At 48.1% G+C, this 22587-nt stretch overlaps 1 protein-coding gene across 13 annotated transcripts in view; it reads left to right on the top strand.

Annotated features, from left to right (window-relative positions):
- The window catches only part of GATAD2B (GATA zinc finger domain containing 2B), a 59068-nt gene that overhangs the window by 14555 nt on the left and 21926 nt on the right, over positions 1 to 22587 (top strand). For 3 of the 13 annotated variants that reach the window (XM_084824311.1, XM_084824306.1, XM_084824305.1), the window contains exon 1: positions 15032 to 15143. The exons of 3 other annotated variants lie outside the window; for them this stretch is intronic. In XM_084824311.1, coding sequence (XP_084680437.1) covers positions 15118 to 15143 — 26 coding nt within the window. In that variant the 5' untranslated portion in view covers positions 15032 to 15117. Of the gene's footprint in view, positions 1 to 5121; positions 5385 to 14929; positions 15144 to 16413; positions 16437 to 22587 lie in introns of those variants that run through there. 7 more of the 13 variants (XM_084824310.1, XM_084824316.1, XM_084824317.1 and 4 more) reach the window with 7 other exon arrangements.

Genomic DNA, 22587 nt, shown 5'->3' with positions numbered 1-22587 from the left:
CTAAAGAAAAAGGAAAAAAGGGTGGGAGGAAGGTTCTGGCTTATTTGCTGCAAGCGAACTCTGCGTATGCATTTGGAGCGAGACGGCTAGAGAGTGCTCTTCGAATTTTTTCCTTCTCAGAAGAAGAAAATCAGTCTGCTGGATGCTGGCATTCAAAATGGTTGCATGGGAATGGGCCCTTTCACTGTCGAACAAACCAAATCGATTGCGTATCTCTTCTATCGCTCCCCACCCCGGCGAATCATTCCCTAACTCGCCCGAATCATCTGCAGTTATAATTGAATCAACGGGTGGTGGGGAGAGCTGACTTGATGGCATAAAATACTTATGGTCTTGTTGTTTCAATAGCTTATTGTTCATGTTTTCTCAAGCATTATGGACAAACAAGGAGCAGCATGAGGGAATCTGGGCATTCAAATTGGGGTGGGGGGGAGGGACTGGGCAGGAGGAGGAATACTTCACATTCCTATGCTTCAGAATCAAATTCTTAAGACACCTGGGTTTGGGCCTTTTTTCTTCCTTTCTTTCAGCCCTGGGCTCTAGTATTGTTTCCAGTTTGACAGGACAGTCTGTGTGGCGCAGTTCCGCTGGCACGGAAAAGTCACAGAATTTAATTTTAAAATAAAGAGAGAGATTTCTAGCCCTCATAGCTTGACGGTGTGTGTATGTGGGGGGGGGAGGGCGGGGGGCAATGGGCTGCTGAAACCTTGGGACTCCTTACCCCTCCCCATGCCTAATAGAAGCAGCATGAATTATAGCCAGGCTAAGTCTAAGTGTGGAACTAAGCTTTATTGGCATACTTCTATTTATACAGGTTGCAGAATTATTTTCCTTACTGCAGAAATTAGGTTGGCTGGGGCCAGAATTATGGTGTGTATTTATGGTGGCTGGGAGTTGTAGCCCAACACATCTAGAGGGCACCAGGTTGGGGAAGGCTGATGCATATGGTGTGTGTGCCAGCAGGGTGGACTGACGGGCAGGTGTGTGTTGTGTGCATTGCGTGTGCCTCTCCAGATGAACGTTAGTACATAAAGTGTGTTATATAGGAAGGTACTCATTAAGAGCACAAGAGGAATTTTGCTGGATCAGGCCGAAGGCCCACCGAGCTCAGCATTTTGTCTCCAATAGTGGGCAGCCAGATGGTCCTGAGGAGATTGCAAGGAGGGCATGAAAGTGGTGGCTTTCCCCCATTGGTCCCTAGCCTTGTATTCCAAGGGAGACTGCCTTTGATCCCGGAGGGTACATTTAGCCATCACTCCCTCTAAGAGCAGACTTAGATGCTAACTGCCATGGAGTCAAAACAGGGCTGCTGAGAAACAAGAGGGGAAGTATCAGCCTGGTCAGCAAAGTACAAAGAATATTTAAATAAAACAACTAAGGGGACAACCCCCCCCCCCCCAGCACAGTCAGGACTGAGCATGCTTAGTGGCTAGTGCTGGGGGCAGGGAGGGGCATGGAATATCATGGAAGACAGTGTGGCTGGCTGACACCCTGAACAGGAGCATCCCACACTGCCACACTTTTTGTTGTAGGTCCCACTTATCATGACGAATAGCCATTGATAGAGTTTTCCCTTTTCTTTTAATTGTCTACGGCTAAATGTTTCTTTTTACACCTTACCAATCACAACCCTGACTACCTGAAGTAGCGGTCTAGATGGACAGTTTGTCTGATCCAGCAGGACTCTTTTTATGTTTCTCATAATCTCTTAATTTTTTTCATAATTTGAGTTGACTGGAGATTCTGTTAGCTGACGCTTAAAAAATCGCATACCTTGAATTCACGTAGTGAGTCAAGGGCTGGTTAATATGTTCAGCAGATTTGGGCAATGCAGCTTTACCTGCATGGGCTGAAGAAGGTTGAGTGTGTCTCTGTATGTGTGTCTTGGGGGCTGGGAGGAATACATTTGCACGCTTCGCCGAGGGGAGTTCAGGCAGGCTGCCCGTATCTAGGTAATGCATCCTGCTGAACAATTTGAGGAAGGAGCAGCTTCTTTGTAGCAGGGGTGAAAGCACAGAGGTGCTCCTTTAAAGAGAAAACAACTGTTCCTGGCTCGAGGCAAGCCGCTTCAGCAAGGTGTGCTTGGCTCGAGGCATGGTATTTATATGGAGGCAGTGGTGGCTGACCCTTCCTTGGGTAGAATTGTTGAGAACGACCTTTTTAAGTATTTGCAAACTGGTATGCCATGCCCCCATACTGAAGGTGAATGGATGATACAAACCCTCTCTAGCGTTGTGGCGTTTTGCCTTGTGGCCTAGGATGTGAGGGGAAATTGGCTTAAATTAACTAAGTCCAGCTGTGTGGGTGGGTGGGGTTCTAATCTAGACCACTCACCGCTGTGCTAGTTTTATACTTGCGGAGAGAGTCTTCCATAGGATATTAAAATGTCGTTTCTCCACCTGCACGCTGAAGGTGGTGTGGCCAAGTCTACCACCTCAAGGCCTTATTGCCTCATTTTGCTCTGCCAGTAAACCAGTCCCAAATCAATTTCTCACCATTATTTCCTTTCCTACGTTATCCTTCCCCAGGGAAGCTCAACAGAGCAGAGTTTAGAAGTTCGAGGCCCCACTGCTTTCAGTGCAATTTAAGTCTGCCCAGCTCTCTCTATATTGTCCCCAGGTCTGAAAGGGCTCTAGCAGTCAAGAGATGAAGTCAGTGTGCTGTGCAGGGTTTCTGGCTCCTCCCTCTGAACCCTTCCCCTCTACCGTGAAGGCTTTTTAGCAAATAAAGCAGTATATAAATCCTAATAATAAATAATACCTGGTGCTCTTGTTTGCACTGGATTCACTATTGGCTCACCTCCTGCCACTATAACTTCCCCCCTCGATACCAAACACTGCCAGTTGAATTCAGAGCCTGGTCTGTCTTACCTGTTGTCAGGAATCTGTGACACTGTAGCGCATATGACCCAAACCCAGAACCTGGTATGCAGATGAAGGGTCAGAGCTATGTGGAAAGGGGTCAGGCTCAGTTCTAAACAGCAGCCCCATGAATTCTCTGGGACATTTCAAACAGACTGCAGACTGCAACTTTGTTGGTGGAACCTGTCCCAGATACTGGGGTCATCTGGGGCAGTGTTAGCCCCCATCCCAAAGGTGCCCCCAAATACTCCCCTTTATTGTATCCCATATGAGACTATGGCTTTTGTACGCTTCTGGGAGGGAGGATAAAGCACTGCCCTGGTGGGATCAGCATCTTGCCAACCACCCCGTACTCTAGATTGGCTATTAGCAACGGGGATTTCCGGTGGGGACGATATCTTCTGGCTTGAGGCAAGCTGGTCTAACAAAGCAAACTTTCATTCTTGGCTTGAGGCGAGCTTGCATTGGGGATCATGGTGATGGGATGCTGCCTCAGATATTGGCATTACCAGGGTAAGTCATACAAGGAAGTATTGCATCCATGCCTCTAGTAGGTAATATTCTCTCTTCACCCCACCCACACCCCTTTGTGCATGCCTGTGTGCACAGACAGCCATCTCAATTGGTGTTTCTGCTTCTGATCACTGTGTGCTTGTGCAACCCCCCCCCCCCCCACCGGCAGATTTGTATAACTGGTCAGGCATTTGCCACTCTTGGAAAACTTGGGTGGGAAATTGATGCGTTGGATGCATGACCCTGGAGTATGGGTTAATCCGGACTTAATTGGATTGACCCTGGAAGGATGTAGCAGGGGTGAGCTGTCCAGCACATAGAGCTAAGAAAATAGCTAGACTGAGCAACATACTTCCTGAACTCCAGTACTAAATTGAAAGCAACCATTGGCCATGAATCTCTGCAGGCACAGATTAAGCGTGTTGTTCTAACCCTACAACTGTGTGGTAAAATGCCTATATGCCTGGTATTGGCCATTAGAATATCAACCAGTTCAGTGTCATAACCAAAGTGCTACTCAGAACTGTGTTGGGATTGGGCCCCTGACACCCACACTGATGAGTGGCCCAGATACACTTGACATGGCAGTTGGGCCAAGAGCCTGGCCAAGTGGAGAGGGGTATGTAGAGGGTTCCACCCTTAAAGGTGGCCTAGAAGTAATTCTAGCTAGACTTTGTAGTTTGTTGGCTGTGTTCACACTTGGTTAAGCGGGAGCCGGGGGAGAGTGATGCTGTGAAACACTCACCATTGCTATGGTTCCTACAGTAGCACGGTTTGAGGATGGACTGCCATAGAGCTTCTGAGCCTAGTAGCAGAAAAGGCTCAGAACTTGTACCGTTGGGCAAGACAATTCTTGTGTTGAATAGCTGAAATTGGTCTTGGAAACAGCCCAGAAGAGAGGGTAATCTTGATATCGTGTCTGCATGGCTTCTGTTAGCAGTGCCAAGGCCTCTCTCAGCCCCTGTGTGAGCAAGACCAGAGGGTCCATCGGCCCAGACCCTTGTAGCGTTGAGCCATCTCCGCTGCGTTGTCTACAATCAGCCTTGGGTGGGAAGATGACGCCACGGTTCACAGCAGACAAGGCATATTCCGACAGCAGCATTCTGAGGCTGGAGGCGAATTTCGGACTGATGAGACCCCGCTGACCACCTGTGACCTGTCTTGCAACCTGTTAAAAAATCATAGGGGTGGGTATGTGCGCTGGGGCTTCCACGTGAACTGAGTTTTGCTCTCTTTCTATACAACCTTGCTGGATCACACACTTTTAGAAATAGGCCAAGCGGCAGTTACCTTTCCTCCTTTTTTTGCTTCCTCTTCCATTTCTCTGTGAAATGGTCCTCCTCAGGCCTCCAGGTCGAAGGTGTTCTCCTGATGGGGAATTCTTTTTTAAACCATCAACAATAATGAAAGCCCTTCCGTTTATTATTGGCAGCTAACTAGTTAAACGACCCTTGGAGGAAAAGCCCATGCTTATGAATGAGAGGCAAAGTTTGGCGAAGTGCCAGCATACGCTTTAAGGAGTGGGGGCAACTGAGCGAGCACCAGAGACCTGATGATGGAAGTCATATAGGAAAGGAGGGAGGTGGGAGATGGGGGGGGGAGCAGTTAACTGGCTCTTATGCCACAACCAACTTAAATTTTTTTTAAGCGATAATTCCATGTCCTGAGGTTACAAACCGGCTGCAACTGGTTTTATTTTTTTTCTCCCCTGCCCCCGCTAGGCATCATGGGTAAAAGTAAGCATCCCCCCCCTTTTCTTTTGTTTAATATAACGGCACCACAGATGATTGGCAGGGACGTGCCCGTTCCACGACTGGGCTCCGGCAGGTCCCTGGAGGGGGATGGCACGCCGCGGCCGCCCATGTTCCACCGAGGAGGGGGCTTCTCGTGAAAAAACACCCTGGCTCTCCCCCTTGCCCTCCTCGCGTGCTCGCAATACGTCTTCCCCTCCATCTGTCTGTCTCTCCCCTCCTCTTGACAAGTCGAGGAGGGAGGCAGAATACGCTACCTGTAAGTATTGTTTTGGACTGTCTTTTCTATTTTTTATTTTTCTTCTTGTTCTTTTAAACAAAGGGCTCTTTAGGGATTAGCCGAGACCTCTTTTTAAAAAATCTTATTCTTTCTCAGCCATGAGCTCTTGAATGCTGGGTTTATTAATTTTTATTTTTTTAAAAAAAGCCCTTGCTCTCTGCGTAGTGTAATAATTACTTAATTCATTTATTTTGGCAACTGCCCCTTTCCCCTCTCTCTGTTCGCGTGGTTACCGAACTGAAGCCGCAGAGGAAGAGGATTTGGGGGTGGGGGGCAGGAAGAAAGGTGGATTATTTAAGGAATATGGCAAAGACATTCTATTGTCTCTTCTGGCATGCTGATAGTTTGATAGAATACCCCAAACCTTCTCTCTCTCTCTCTCTCCTTCTCTCCCCCTCTCCCCGCCTTTCCTCCCCCCCCCCACATTTCATGTCAGCTACAACCCTGCTCTGTGAATGGAGCTAGCCAGCTGACGAGGGAGAGCACTGGCACAGTGCCAAGGGCTGGAAGATGCGTTTGCGCGTGTGTGAAGTGTACGCCGAGCACAAAGCAGTGGCGGGGAGGTGGTGGCGGCGGCAGGGGGAGGCTGTCTTTGCGGTCTAGGAAATCGCAGCCTATTATATAAGGGCGTCTGCGTCACTCAGGCTGATGGGAGGAAAGGGGGAGAGAGAGAAGAGGGAAGGGGAGAGGCTGGTCTTTTAAACCTCCCTTTGCCCCCTCTTTTATTCTGTTTACTGTGGCCTGATGGTTATTGAGCTGATGCCAGTGGCTTTTATCCCCTCACTTACTCCGGCCATCCCCAAGACAGAAAGAAACCCCTCGCAAGAGCTGCTAGGAACATGTTCCTCGAGGATTCTCTCTGCCAGTTTTCATTGAGGAGGGGTGAGGAGAGGACCCTTCTGCCCGTCTCTCTTCTCCTGGTATTTGACTTGGGATAAGACTTAAAGACATCTCAATCTGTACAGCTTCTGGATTCCACAACATACCCCCGCGCCCCAATCAAAGATCCTTTCACTACGATGATTTAGTTTACTATCAGAGAACACATTTCAATGCCTAGTTTTTAAATAATGACATCAGTTCAGTTACGTAGGACTTCTACAGTTCTGCGCCATGGTGGGCGTCCTCAGTTGCCCCTATGAAGGTATCCTGCCATTTTCGTTTTACTGATTTTGGCACCCTCTGCTCCCGGAAGCCGTAAACTTGTAGATGTGTGGTGGTCGGCTGCGTTGACTCTGTGGCCAAGGAAAGGTGTTCTTTACATGCTCGGCGTATGTCTCATTTCTTCACGTGATCCAGGATTTGTGTGGCTAAGCTGTAGTAAAAGTGGTAGCGAAGAGTCTGAGACTGTGTTGCTGAGAGCCTCCTGCTGTGTCCATGGCTGAGGTGCAATTTGAACCCTTAAGAGTCTAGTATCCTGCTTCCCACAGCGGTCGCTCTGAGGCCTACAGGAAACCCCCAAGCAGGGCCTGAAGGCAGCAGCCCAATCCCGCTCTTGTTCCCCAGCAACTGGCATCCAGAGGTAGACTGCCCCCAAATCTAGAGGTTTCATTGAGCTGTCGTGACTAACACTGGGCTAGCTAGATGGTACAACGATCTGACCTGGTATAATGCAGTTTCTTATGTTCCCCTCTTATAGCGAGAATTAGGTGCATTTCTGTATAGTATCTGTAGTCTGCATAAAAGTGTGTGTTCCTTTTTAAAAAACAACAACCCCACACACAGCCCAGGCTATAGCTTTCGCCTGCCTGCCTGCCTGCCTGCCTGCCTGCTTCCTTCCTTCCTTCCTTCCTTCCTTCCTTCCTTCCTCTCTTTCCCAGTCTTTCCTCCCCACCTCACCAGTGGGAGTCAGGACCGCTGTATCCATCCTGCTCTATGCATGCAGCAAAATAAGGTGGTAGAGTCCTGAGATGGTATAATGGATTGTACCTGTTCAGAGTGCAGGTGGGGGAGGCCATTTCTGGATGTCCCCCTCCTCCATTTATTTTAGAAAAATGAAAGACTTCTAGTATTAAAAATCAGCCTGTTTGGGGAGAAAAGTCCTAGCCCAACCCCTCTCCCTGTCAGGCTGCTCCCCCCCCCCCGCCCCGTAGTGGATCTTTCCAAAACATAATCCATCACCTGCAGCCTGAAGCAGTACAGTCCCACATATAGTCTACATGTAGTAAAATGAAGTGGTAGAATCCTGAAGCAGTAGAACTGTCACTTACGGAGCACAGGGAGAAATCACTTTTTTCATACATGAAAAAAACCTCCCTGCAAGTAGGAAAATAAAGCAGGAAGGGGCAGACTGGTCTAGAACCTTTCGTCTTGCTCTTCTAGATTCTGTTTGCAAGTGGTTGGGGGTCATTTTTGGTTTAAATGTAGAAGTGCATTCAAAAATGGAACCCTTCACATGTAGCCTGAAATGGTATGTGCTGCCAATCTACCACCTCAGGATTCTTATCCTTACTTTTATTCCTTTAATATATATATTTTAGCCGCCTTTCAAGACCGTGGTCTTTTCAAGTCAGCTTACAATATAAAACAACTAAATTTAATATAAAGTTATAAAAGCACCTTAAAAGATAAGCAGTTTACAATAAACTAGTTAAAATAAATAAAATACAATTTCAAAAATTGGACAGCAGGAAATACCACAAAACCTTTTCAGATAAAAGCCAGAGTGAACAGAACTTAAAAGCAGCCACAGATGGAGCCCGGAGGGAATTTCATAAGGCAGGGAACCACCACTGAGAAGGCTCTCTCATTAGTGCCATCCAACCTCACTGATGTGGCGGGCCAGTAAATAGGGCCTCCAGAGGCCCTCAGAGCACAGACAGGCTCATTCCACCTCAATCTGCTGCATGCGTAGGCCGTGCTAAGAGTCGTAAATGGGAAGCACTTTTTTTGCACTCTTCAGCCCTTGTCGAGCATGAGGACCCGTGTAGCAGCCGAGAATGTGAGCCGTGAGTCAGGAGGGTCTCTGGTTAAAACTTCTCCCTGAGCCATGAAAGCCCCTTGCTGGCCATTTGGCAAGCTGCTATTCCCTCAGCACCTCTCGCTTGTCTGCAAATTGCATGGATAATAACACAAGAAGGGCCCTGTTGGATCAGACCCAAAGTCTATCTAATCCACTGTCCTGTTTTCTAACCAGCCTTTTCTGGGAAAACCCCAAGAAGGGCATGAAGGCAATAGTAGCCCCCCCCCCCGAGAGGTTTCTCTCTCCCCCCTGCCTCTAGTATTCAGTAGTAGACTGCATCTGAGAAGGCGAGGTTCTATACAGCTATCCTGTCCAACAGCCATTGATAGGCCTCCTTGTTGTTGTCACCCTCCTTCTCCTCAAATTTGTCGAATGCAGGGGCATTGAACCTCAGGCCCGCTAGCCATATCTGGCCCTTCTGGGGTCCCAATCGAGCGCTCTGGAGTTCCTCAGGTAGCCACACCCCTTTCCCCCACCTGCCAATCATTCAGTAGTTTCCTGGCTTTTACGTAATTTTCCGCCATTTTAAAAGGTTAAAAGACCTCTCCTATGGTTTAGCGACTGGCAGTGAGAGCTGTAAGCTGAATATGCAGATATTTTTGGCCCTGCCCATTTTGCCTTTGTCCCTGCCCCTGTTTTGCCTTCGGCCCCACCACCCAAGAATGCAGTCCCCAAGAGTTTCTGCGAAATTGAATTCACCCCTTGGGCTGAAAGAGGTTTGGCACCCTGGTCTGATGCCATTTTAGTTAGCAGTCATCACACCGCAAAGAGAACATAGGAAGTTGCCTTGTACCAAGGCAGACGACTTGTTACCTTCCAGAAGTTTTGGACTACAACTCTCATAATCCCTGGCTGTGATGGCTGGGGCTCATGGGAGTTGTGGTTTAAAATGATCTTGAGGGTGCCTACCACAGGTCTGCTCTGATCAACAGTGGCTCTCCAGGGTCCGTTAGAGAAAGGTCTTCCACATCACCTGCTCCTGATCTTTTTACTTGTGATGCCAGGGACTGAACATGGAACCTTCTACATACAAGGCTTATGCTCTACCCCTGAACTCCTTCATGTGACGGGGAGTTCCATAAGTCAGTTAGGCATTGTGTGAACAAATACTTTATTGTGCCTGCCTTGAATCACTTGCTGATCACTTTGGTGACACCCCCCTCCCCAGTTGTCGTGTTACAAGATTGGGGTGGAGGAATCTTCACTTTCTTTATGCCATACATAATTTTATAACCTTAAATCTCGTGCTCCCTTAGTTGTCTTTCTCCCCACCCCCAAGTGAAAAAGCCTCAAACACTTTCTCATGGGGAATTTGCTCCAACCTGCTGATCATTTTGGTTGTCCTTTTCTAGCACTTTTTTTCCAGGTCTGCAGTCTCCTAATTGAGGTGGGGCAACTGGAACTGTACAAAGTAATCCAGATGTGGCTGCACTAAAGATTTATATCTTCTTTCACTATGCTACTAGTTGTCTAATTTTCCATCCTTTTCCCTAATAACCCCAAGATGGAATTTGCCCTTTTCACCGCCATCACTGCATGTTGAGTTGATATTTTCATTCTGTACAGGCCCACCTATTAGGACTGTTGTAAGGTTTAGTGAGGTAGTACATATGAAGTGTCTTGAACCCTCTCCAATTGCTTGATAAATGTGAAGTTTTACTATTACTCCATGTAGCCCCAGCCGGAACTGAAGACCTTTGGGATCTCTTTGGAGCAGCATTCACTGCTCTTTCTTGCAGTGAACTGCTCAAACTTCTGATGCTCTCCCTTGCAATTGAGTGCAGCTCTGTTTACATCCTAGCAGTCCAAAGCTTCTCCTTTGCACCCTCCATTGAGTTCGCTTTCTTGAGTCATAGACCTTTTCCCTACCCCATCCTTAGCATTGCACTGGGAGCAACAAAACTCCCCTTAATGCCAAGGCCTGTTATGATGTTGAGGGTCCCTTTATTGTACAGAGAGCTTTTCCCCTTCTCTTGGATTGTTTGCTTCTGAAGAGCCAGAAAGGGGAGGGAGAGCAAGTGAGCAGTGGAACCGTTTTCCATGAGTTTGCGCTGAAATGGCTCGTCCGGATACCGCGTCGACAGCTGCTCTCTGCTACCTTCGAAAACAGAATCCAGTTTGTCTGGAGCCGTCCTCCGTCTCCACATGCTTTCTGATAATCCCCGTGCAGCCGTCGGGGAGCCCTGCTTTGAGAAATCCTTTCTCTTGCGATGGATTGTGGTGGAATTTGGATCGCGTGCTCCTTGAAAGGAAGAGTTGTTTTGCTTGTAAGGCGAGCCTCTTCTTCTCCTGCCTCTTGAGTGTGGAAACCCCCACCCCCTGCCCCCCAAATCCTTGAACGCAAGACAGTCGCGGCATAATGCGCCTCTTTGCAAGTTGTGCACGGAACAAGAATGTGAGAGAGTCTGTCGTGACAATGTGCAGTTGGAAGGAAGCATCGAGGTTTGAGTCAGACTGTCTGGGGGGCCTGGTGTGGGGAGGATTGATTTGATCTGCTCACATCTCTCTCCTCCTCCTCCCTGCTCTGCCTGGCTGTCAAGTCCCGCTTTCCTTTTTAGGCGATTGTCCTTTTTATAGCATTGTATGGAAACGCTTCGTCTTGGGAGACAGCCATTTTGTGCGTTCTGTCTCGAAATGTATCTTTTACAGCAGCGACGTCACTTTGCTTTTAGCACTGGCTGGAGGAGTTGAGGCGGAGCAGCAGCTGCTGACTGCGGGTGGCTGGCTGTCTTGAACTGGTACTGCCCTCCCCCCAGCCCAAAGGGGTTAACCTGCAGGGTGGGCTCAGAGCGAAGCAGAAGAAATTGTGCCGCCAAGGGCTTAGCTTGCACCTGGGCTTTCTTTTCTTTTTTCTCATTCTTCTTTTCTTTTAATGTAAGCTAAGGGTTTTGGTGTTCAGATCATGCCAAGGTCTGTTGTAGGCAGTGCAACCTGAAGGCAAGCAGGATGCAGAGAAACGCAAGGCAGTGAGAGAAGTCATTCAATTGCTTTTAGCGAGGATGGAGCTCCCATGAGCAGGGGCACTGCACCCCTGTACACTAGACCCACGGAACAGAGAGTAATCTCCCCGTTTTTGAGATTATTATTATTATTATCACCATCATCATAACTATTTGTTATATTTATATCCCACCTTTTCCTCCAAGGAGCCCAAGGCAGAGTACACGATCCTCCTCCTCTTCATTTTCTCCTCACAACAACCCTGCGAGGCAGGTTAGGTTGAGAGTCAGTGACCTACCCAAAGTCACCCAGTGAGGTTCATGGCTGAGTGGGGACTAGAACCCAGATCTCCCAAGTCCCAGTCCAGTGCTCTAACTACTGTTAGTATCAAGTTGCCACACTAGGTAGACTGATCTGAGGGGGCTCTCCTTATATTAAATGACTAGCCACGATAGTTGGGAATGGAACCTTCTGTGTTTAGGCGCAGTCTACCTCTGAAGGGGGGGAGCAAACGACAAAGGGGGGCTGTTGCCTCCTTGACTTGCTTTCCCACTTTTCAGCAGCATCTGGTTGGCCACTGTTTGAAATAGGATATTGTACCAGATCAAGAGGTGAGAAACGTGTGGCCGTCTGGATATTGCTAGACGCCAGCTCCCATGAACCCTAGCTGTTGGCCATGCTAGCTGGGGCTAATGAAGTCCAACCATACTTGGAGGGCCACAGGTTCCCCACTCCTGTATGAGATGGAGTTCGAAAGGAACTCTCCAAACTGTGAGATTGGGCCTTAAAATGGCACATGCGGTTCAGTGTAAGGGAATGTAAAATGAAGAACATTGTGGCAAAAGACCCTCTAATTTCACATACACGCTGATGGGGTCTGAGCTGCCGGTGACTGACAAAGAAAGGGATCTTGGGGTTGTGGATACCTTGATGTAAAATGTCCCGATGTGTGACTGCTGTGAAAAAGGCAAATCCCGTGTGGGGGATCATTAGGAAAGGATCGGAAAATAAAACTGCCTTTATCATAACTTTATAGAAATTTGTGGTGTGACCATGTTTGGAATAGTGGTCACCGCACCTCAAAAGAGTTATTGTAGAGTTGGAAAAAAGGTGCATAAAATGACAACCCAAATGAACAAGAGGTTGGAGCCATTGCCCTATGGGGAAAGTTATAACATTTAGAAGAAAAAAAGTTGAACAAGGGGAGACATGATAAAGCTGTATAAAAGGATGGATGCTGTGGGGAAACTGGATAAGGAGAAGTTTTTCTCCCTTTCTCCTAATACTAGAACGTGGAGTTATCCAGTGAAGCTGAAAGACCAAAAGAAGTACCTCTTTACACAGCACGCAGTCAAACTGTGGAATTTGCTACCACAAGATGTAGTGATGGCCACCAATTTGGATGGCTTTAAAAGGGGATTAGACAAATTCCTGGAGGAGAAGGCTATATTAGTGGCTACTAGTCATTATAGCTATATGCTGCCTCCAGAATCAGAGGCAGTCTGCCCCTGTATACCAGTTGCTGCTATTGCACTCATGTCCTGCTCATGGGTTTGCCATTTTCATAGGGCTGGCTACTATGTGAACAGAATTCTGGACTAGATAGGCCTTCAGTCTGATACAGCACAGCAATCCTTATGTTCTGATGACCTTTGGTCTGATTCAGCATGGTGGTTCCTATAATTTTCAGATGATCTCAGGGTTGTTGTTGGATTTTTTGTTTTTGTTTCTCTGCATACAAATATACTCTCAGCTGTCATAAGATGTTACTGTGGTCCCTGGCGTAGATGGCTTTTAAAAAGGATTATACAAATTCATGGAATAGGCAACCAGGAATTCCATGCAAGAAAGTGGATGGAATTCCATACAGGCTACTGAGCAGGCTGGTGGAAGAGGGACAAATTCTCCACCCTTTCTTCTGCAACCAGCACAGAAACCAAGCAGACTGATGCAGGCACCTCTGCTGCTTTGCTTGGTGGAAGGCAATCCCCCCCCCCCCCCGGTGACTGCTTAGGGGCTTGTAGCCTGCATTTTCTTTGTGGCACAGGTGGGAGGGACCTTCCTTTCCTCTGCAGCCAGCATGGGGTAGTATCCAACAGTGTCACTTCGCAAACTCAAACACCACTAGCGGAGCTCCACTGAATCTTTCCATTGCGCAAGCGGTTGTACATTACACTTTTGCAAATGGTTGTGCAACCACCCGCACAACTCATCTCGCAACTTACGCAAGCATAATGCACAACCACTTGCACTACTGTGCTTGTGCAAACATAACTTTAATCAGATTCTCCTCTTCCACATTGTTCGGAACCTAGTTTCCGCTAGCGCAACATCGTTTGCACTAGCAGAAAGACACAGGTTGGTACTGCCCATGGAAATGTAAGCTGTTAGCCTCCTAGCAGGCTAGTAAAAATGTCTGCAGGCTAGTAATTTTGTGTGGGCTTATTTAGAAGTGTGAGCTAAATGGAACCTTCTGGTTCAGAGGCAGACTTCTGAATGCTTGATGCTAAAAAGCAGCCATCAGGGGTCTATTGCGTTCCTGTTCTCTGTGGGCTTCCTAGAAGCAACTGGCTAGCCCTTGTTAGAAACAGGACACTGGACTATATGGATCCCTTTTTGTTCTAATTCAGCAGGGCAGTTCTTGTATTCATATGGAGTCTGTACATTGGTGTAAAACCTGCTTCCTGTCTTAAAAAACTTTGCAATGCCAGTCTCAACCCCGAGGAATCTCAGGACTGGACAGGATTCCCACAAGACTGGAGGTGACACGGATTGCATCCCCCAGGTGTGATTCACTCCCCTGAAAACTCCCCCTCCCTGAAAACTCACCCCCCAACTGCTAAGAAATGCTTCAACCCAACTCAGCAGTACAAAAAATATGTTTGAATGGTGACTGGTTGCCCACAGTTGGCCAGATGTTGCACAGCCATGATAGCTAAGAGGAACCTCCATGCTCTGAGGCAGTCTGCCTCTGATTATCTAATTCTGGGGACAAAGGATAGCAGAAGGCCATTCCTTCATGCCTTGCTTGTGATGTGACCTTCCAGAGGCATCCGGCTGTCCATTGGGCTAGATGGGCCCCTGCTCTGATCCAGCAGGGCAAGATTCTTGCGTTTCTATCCCTCAGCAGGGTGTTCTTCTCTTCACAATTGCCCACCCCAGGGGAATTCACCGCTGCAGGCCATTTTAGTGGCAGTGGGCTGGTGGTTGGAGTCTTGGCCTGTCGTTGTTGCCCTCCTCTTTTCAAAGCATCCCTCAGGCAAAACTGGTTTGCCAGCCTTCCTCCAAGAACTATAAATGGATGAAAGCATTGCCAGAGATGTGCAGCCTTTCCCGGCCTGGTGCCTGCCACATCTTTAGGACTATAACTCCCAAGATTTCTGACCATTGGCCAGACTTCTACACTCCTTCCCATGGAGTTTCTGTCTGTCAGGGAGAAAAGCAGCTAGAAAGCAGAGCAGAAGAGAACTATGGGATAAGAACCTAGAAAGCTGATTTGAAGCAGGATTCTTTCCTAGTCCTACCTGGAGATGCCAGGGATTGAACCCGAGACCTTCTACACGCAAAGCAGGTGCCCTGACCTTAGCATTGAGCTTTGGGCCCTCCCTGTTTTTGAACCCAGGGATGAGCAACCTGTAGTCCTGTGTGTGAAGTCTGTTCTGTGGACAGTGGTGGCTGGAAGAGCGTACAAGGTGCTACTCCAGTGGTGGTTGGAACCTATTGCAGCAGAAGCAGGCACCATCTCGAGATGCCACGCTCCGTGATCATAGCATTGCACACTTGCGCGCACCAGTGCAAAGCCTTCTGGGCATGACAGAGAGAATCCAGAAGGAGAGGTATGTAACATTCCTTAACAACCTTACAAGTGCTTCTCCTTTTCTGAGCAAAACTGAGAGCAACACATTTTACTGCACCTTCATTACCATTTTGTAGGGGCCCAGAGGAGTGTGGTGGGGCAGATAAAATTGCTTCCGAGATCATCCCTGACCTAGGGAAGGGACTGTAGCTAAGTGGTAGCGCTCCTGCTTTGCGTGCAGAAGTCCCAGGTTCAATCCCCAGCATCTCCAGGTAGGGCAGGAAAAACACCTGGAGAGCTGCCGCCACTCAGTGACGGCAATACTGGGGTAGATAGACCAAAGGTCTAACTCGGTATAAGGCAGCTTCCTATGTTCTTCCTAACCAGACATGTGACCGGTACTGAAAGGTGTGTTCACACATAGCTTGCTGGTACTTCATTGCTGAAAATGTCCTGCTGGGGGACCCCCCGACAGCTGTATCTGTGATTAGCAACTAACATTTTGAGCAAGGCTCACAGCGTCTGAAACATTGGCTCTGCCTGCTGTCTCCTGCACAGGCAAAGGTCTCTGTAAGACCCTCCCTCCTGATGGCTTTGGCAGAGCTTTCTTATGTGCCTTGGCTGCTCTCATTCATGTGCAAGACTTGGGAGTTGAATAGCTAATGCCCATAAGAAGAGGGGAATTTTGATGGGAGCCTCTGTTGTCACTATTTATTGCCATTGACAATGCAGTGCAGAGAGACCTAAAAGAGCCCTTTGCCCATGGCTCGGAGTGAGCAACGGAAGAGGAGGGTCCATGTCTGTTTCTGTTCACACTGGGAAAAGGGGGTTATAGAGAATTTTGCATTGAGGAACTGAGCTGCAGTGTAAAATAAGGGGGATCTTTCAGACTGGGGGCTAGGCTGGGGGTGTCTAGACAGGAGTCTCAAGGGGGCTGAACTGGACGGGTTGCTAGTTCATATATAGTTCTTACTCCCTGATTTATCCGTATTTGAATCCTTCGAAGAAGTTTTAGTGCAATTCCATTTCACTGAAGGGAGAATTTGCTTGTTTGGACAAATGTAAAATAGTGCATAACAAACTTCCCTTAGATTACTTTAAAAACAGTAGCGGTAACCTTATCAGCGGCGAAATGATAGTTCAGTGAAAACTCCCTGTGCAAAGGCTGTCTCTCTCTGAATATCAGATGCTTGGGATGAACAAAAAAAGAAGAGAGAAGGCCATCGCCTCCATGCCCTGTGAGAAACAGGACGCTAGACTAGATGGGTGTTTTGGTCTGACGCAGCAAGGCAGCTCCTACGCTCTTACGGCAGACAGCTAGCAGAAAGCACAGGTGTGTGTGTGTGGGGGGGGGGCGCTAGCTTGAAACTGGGCTAGACCAATGGCATGCCAAAACGCTTTAGGTCTGGCAGCGGGCAGCATTGTCCATGTCAGCCTCATGGTCTCTCCTCATTCCCAACAGCTTTGCAAACTGCAAACCTATTTGTCCTGATAAATGCAGCTGATTTGATTTCTCAGATTGCTGCAATTCCCATTCGGTGTCGGAGGAGGCAGCTGTCCTTTGGGTTTTGCTTAGCAGTCTCCTTCCTTCCCACTCTTCTCTCCTCACCCAGCCCTTGCATCTCCCTGCTTTCTTGGTGTATGTATGTCTGCTCCATCTCTACATTGCCAGAACTTGCTGGGGTGCTGATTGGGGCTTCTGTAGGAGGCTGCTGTTTTAAAAATTCCATGCCCACCCCCCCGGCCCAAGCCCCCGATTGTGTTTACAACCGTTGTCCACTCTTTGTGTTCTTCGGTAGCATGAACCACATTCCTATTTTCACACAATGCACTACACCTTTCCTGGGAACCTTGGGTGTTCCTCACCGGGAAGGTTGGTGACACCTAAACGACCACTTGGTAACAACTGACATGATCCTGCCCACCCTTCAAGACCTGCCGGGGCGCTCGGCTGCACATCCCACCACCATCCGACATGTGGTTGTTGAGCATGCTGGATGGGGCTTTCTCAGATTTTAATTAAAATCGTACATGCTGCTTCATGGGTTTTGCCTATGAAGCTGCCTATCAATTAAAAAATAACATGCTGGACAAGCTTTCTCCAAAAGGTTGCTTTCCTGCCATTTTCGATCTGTCCTTGCAGAGGATTCTGGGACATATTCTCAGGCAGCCTCACCCAACCGGGCGCCCTCCAGATATGTTGGACTACAATTCCCATCAACCAGAATCACTAGCAACACCCAGGGGTCTCATGGCAGAACAGTCAATGTAGAAAGGGTCAACATCTAGGTAGGAAGTTCAACCCGCCCCCCCCAACTACGCACTATCTCTGTGTAAGAAAATCTGTCACTTGTGAAGTATCCCAAAGCTGGGCGGCCGAGTGAGGGTAGTAGTTAGGGGCCTGTTGAAGTCACCATCACACATTAATTTTGGATCCACAGCAATCAGGAACACATAATTACTGTGGCTGGGTTTGCTGGGCAGAGGTCTGAATCTAGAGGAGCTGTCGTGGGAAGAGAAGCGGGGAGGGTGGGCAGGAACCAGAGGCCGGGTTAAGTGGGGTCATGTCAAGTCTGGCCTATAACACAAGGAATCCTTTGCCAAGGGCTGTTGGTTCAGTGCTGAGGCAGGGAGGTTTGGCATAGGGGGTCCCAGACAACGGCTGCATTCGTATGTAATGCTAAACCACAGTTGAGCATTATGGGAACGAGCCAGGCCAAGCCTCGGGTTCACATGTTCCCTGCCCCCTCCCGGTGTGGCCAAGAGGAGGAGACTGGAAACTCTTGCTTCCCTTTTCAATTGACTGCAGTTACTCATTTCACCCAAACCAAACAACTGTGGTTAATCTTAACTTTAGGGGATTGAGCTGGGGTCGTAAACCATGTTTTGAAGTTGGCTTGTTTCCCTAAACGTGTGCAACGTGTGGCCTTCCAGATGTTTCCCTCAACACTGGCATGTATGTATGTATGTATGTATTTATTTATTACATTTCTATACTGCCCAATAGCCAAAGCTCTCTGGCGAGGGCTGATGGGAGTTATGGCTTTAAACATCAGGAGGCGACAAGTCACCCACCCCTGCCCTAAACCCTGGTTTAGAGCAGGGGCCTCCGACATGGTGCCTGCTAGGACTTCCAGTGGCACCCACAGAGCTCTCCAGTCCCTACCCCCTTCAAAAATTTATTTTTTATTTTAAAAACGTGAACATCAGGGCGTCAGGTTCTCCTTCCTGTTCCTGAACCTGCTGCTGATCAGCTCTTCAGCAGGCAGGAAGAGAAGGAAAGAGTTGCTCCCTGGTCCCACCCAATCTTCTTCCATCCCCAGAGACCTTTCCCCTTTGCTCTTTCCCCTTTGCTCTTTCCCTCTCTCCACTCCCAGCCTGCAGCCTTGCTATTTCTCTCCCCCTGACCCCTTTCCTCACTATTTCTCTCCCTTCCCCATCCCTAGCTTTCTTCTTTCTCTCCCTTCATAGCCCCAGCCTTGCTTGTTCTCTCCTACTCATTCCTTTATCCTGCTGTTTCTCTCCACTCCCAACCTCTAGTCTAGCTATTTCTCTCCCTCACACCTCTTTATCTCGCTGTTCCTCTCCCCTCCTAGCACCGCTTTTTCTCTCTTTGCTTCCTCTTCTTTGCTATTCCCCCTCCTTCCCAGGCTCTAGCCTCACTGTTTCTCTCCCCCCATCCCTTTTGACTAGCCAGGCCCCCATGGCAGCCGTTATGTGACTAGCCACATCCTCCATGGGAGCTATTTTGTGATGGCTCCCACAGCAGTTTCTCAAATTCCCAAATGTGCCCACGGGTCCAAAAACGTTGGGGACCCCTGGTTCAGCGTTACAGGCAAACCTGGCCAGTTCGAAGGCCAGGCTGAAAACAAGTTGGGAACTGGGGCAGTTCCCGATGCCACATCAGTCAAAACTTGATTGGTGGAGAAAGTTCTGCTGTTTTCCTTATCTCTAAGAGCGACGTTCTGGTCCCACAGGGAGTGATCACATATGTCCATACACGAAGAACGTTGCACATGTGAGTTCTGGAAAATCTTTTTTGGCAGCCAAAGCCAAATGAACCAAACTCTTGCTGGAGGAGCTGCGGGCGGGTGGGAACACCTTCCATTTCGTGTCGCCCCCAGCGCGTGTTGAAACTTGGTTCCAGTCATTGCTAGCACCTTTGGGGGCATTTTACTTTTGTTGTTACTGAGATCCTGGTCACACCATAATTACAGGGGAACACTTGTGTGTATTAGTGTGAACTTTACTGCGTCTTCTGCAACCCCAGTTTGATGCAGCCAGAAGAAACGTCTCTTGTAATTAAAATAACTTTACACACCAGTGAGGTGTTTTCTGAGTCCTCAGTAGTCACTGTTAAAGCCTTGGCGACTGTTTTGGTAGCCATCTTCCATAGAGTTTGGGAAGGTATGTTTTCACAGGTACACTACTTTATACCAGCCTGCCAGTTTCTTTGGACACAGGCTTCTTCTACAAACAGAAGCAAAGGTAACTTCAGATATTACCCAACAGCAAACCCAGGTTTGCCAGGGCTAAGACCGTGGTCCCTGTGCCCAGTTACTTGAAAGGCAGCCCCACTGGACGTGGCAGGACTTGCTTCCAAGTAAACTCAGAATTCAGTTGCATGCACATCCAGCAACAAGTGTACCTGCATGATACACAGCGAACGTGTTTCCTTCACTGATTACATTTTTAGCATGGCTGCAAGCTTTAATTTGGTAGATTAATCAGCAAAAGTTAAAATTGGTGAAGGCTGGTTCTAATTGGTGGCGATGAATTTTAACTTGTCATTCTGGGAGTGTAGGGCCCGCATGGCTTTTTTTTCAGATGTAAAAGGGAATGGGGAAAAAAATATTGAAGTTACTCCTTTCATTCTAACAAAGGCTTTTATTTTTTTGCAGTCTTTATCATAGGCTTCCTTTGTGATCTCAAAAAAAAAAGGCACCCATATTGAAGGTTTTGCCAGTAATGCAACTTTATCAGAATCGATTAATTTGTTAAAGAGGAGGTGATTACTCAGTGGCCGAGTTCTTTAATCACCCAACAGCCCTGGTTTCTGAGACATACGCTTTAAAAACAACAACCCACACACACAGTTTTCAGCACACATCTTCCCCTACGCATGTCTCAGCTTGCCTGTCTGTCTTTAGGCTCGAACTTCACCCTCCAAAATGCTTTCCCAGCCAAGGCTGCTCTGGAGGTGGGGGAGGTTTTCCTTCAGGGCTGCGATAAAAAGTTGTCTCAGGGCAGATTCAACATGTGAACATAAGATTTATTCAGCCTGTTAGCCTGTTAGCTTTGTACGCTGCTTTTCTCATGGAGAATCCCAGGGACTTGCGACACACGATGCAGATTCAGAGGTTTCTCCTGTTAAATGAGCATCCTCTTGAAATTCCCCACAGTCTTGTGATGCTCAGTGTTTCTTCCTCGTTTTCATGGGCTTCTTGCTTCCTTTTCTGCTCTTTGAATGTCTTCAGAGAAACTCCTGCAGCTGCTACATCCTGTACATCCTGCAGGCTTCTGAGGGGTAGAGCAGTTGTTGATACTTTGACCCAGGGCAGGTAAACTGGTGCCCTCTAGATGTTTCAGACTACAACTCCCTTAATCTCTGACCATTGGCCATCCTGGCTGGGGCTTATGGGAGTTGTAGTCTAACATCTGGAGGGCACCTCAGTAAAGCATCTTCTGTCACTTGCCCGAGATAGTAAAAATAGTGGTAGTTGTTCTCAGTTGGGAATGGCAGCAGTGGCTAATAGAGGTCAGGGTGCAGTGGTGAAAGTCCTTCCTCCAGGCCTCTCGATGTCGTCTTCCTATACCCCTCCATTGACAAACGGAATGTTATGGAACGTTAGCTGTTCCAAGGCCTGTCGTGGGTGTACATAAGCACCCTTGGTCTGTCTAGCCCAATACTGTTGACGCTGACGGGCAGCATTTCTCTAGAGTTTCTCTAGAGTTTCAGGCATGAATATTTCCAGCCGGGGATTGAACCTGGGACCTTCTCCATGCAAAGCAGGTGCTGTGCCCACTGAGCCACAGCCCCTCTTTTGTGTAGAAATGACCGAATAAGGCAGTGAAGCAGGGCCTTTTCTGTAGTACCCCTGGTAGGATCTGTAAAGCCCATGCGTGTTAAGCAAGCTTTTGGGCAAGCGAACCTGGTGGTGGTGCCTTTGCGTGCTTTTCATCTGCTGTTCAGTACTCTTTTGAATGTTAGCTACAATAATAAAAGAGGATGTGTGTCTGTCTGCCTGTCTGTCAGCACCATAGCACTAAGACAGTGAAACCTAGACACCTGAAAATTGGCATGAGTACTAATGGGCCCCTAGGGGTGTGTGCCTTGGGGATATTTTTTTAAAAAACAAACCATTAATTTTTATTAATTTAAATGTGTCCATGTTTCTGAAGCCTGCAGTAGCATCTTCAGTTACTAGGAGCAGACTTCCCTAACAGTGCATAGCTTTGCAGTCGATACAGTTCGAAGCCAGTGGAGATCTGTAGGCTGTGGGACAGAGTTATACGCCTTCCACCTGCTGGGTGGCAGCCCGTTCCCCTCCAGCTGAATGGAGTGGACAGACCCCTTAGGGGGCCATAAGGGTATACTGTGGCGGGGCCCATGCCTGTGGGTGCCAGCAGACATGGCTTCACCCAGATGAGGCAGGCACAATGTGTCCAACTCTGACAACTACGCAACTTTGCTTAAAGGCTTCGCTGTATCAAACAAACGACTGTTCCATCCCGTGCGATGCCAGGTTCACTAGTCTAACATTAAAATGGTTGTGTGTGTGTGTTTTAAGGCTGTTGTCCTATACAGTAGAATGTTAACCTTTTAGAAGCAGAATTTTAATGTTGGTTTTAGCTTTGTTTTGTTTGTTTTTCACTTGTTTGGCTAAGCTTGAGAATTTAGCAATTTGTTGTCAAGTGAGAGAAGCCTTCACTGTATTAATGTAAAACATGTAAAAACAGACATTATATTCAATAATGACACATTCACATCAAGAGCAAAAAGGAAACAGGGTGTGGAGTGGATGGTTGTGGAGCTCCATTGCAAAGCATAGGCTTCGGCTGTAGGAGGCTCCAAGTCCGGCCTCTGACGTAGTGGGGTTGGGGAAGGCCTCCAACTCTGGGACTGTGGGAAGCCACTGCCAGTTGAACTGGCCAGTATGGGACTGGGTGGACCAATGGTCTGGTTTGGTATGAGGCAGGTTGTCATGCTTTAAAAGAAGGGCCACATACTTCTCATACAGCCAGCCCCAGGTTCTTAATTCTCAGGTAGGTCTGGGAAAGATTCCCCTCTGGAACTCTGGAGAGTCGCTGCCAGTCAGTACTGAGCCAGAACGACTGGTGGTGGGACTTGGTTATATGACAGCTCCCTCCGATTTAGGGCAGGGCTGGACAACTTGAGGCCCTCCGGATGTTTTGGCCTATAGCTCCTATCATTCCCTCACCATTGGCTATGCTGGCTAAGGCTGATGGTAGGTGTAGGGCAA

Source organism: Heloderma suspectum, chromosome 17 (genome assembly GCF_057233095.1).
Source record: "Heloderma suspectum isolate Gila_16-S chromosome 17, 16-S_ref, whole genome shotgun sequence".
NCBI lineage: Eukaryota > Metazoa > Chordata > Lepidosauria > Squamata > Helodermatidae > Heloderma > Heloderma suspectum.
Note: the sequence above shows the minus strand (reverse complement) of the source record. Positions and strands in the feature narration are given on the sequence as shown.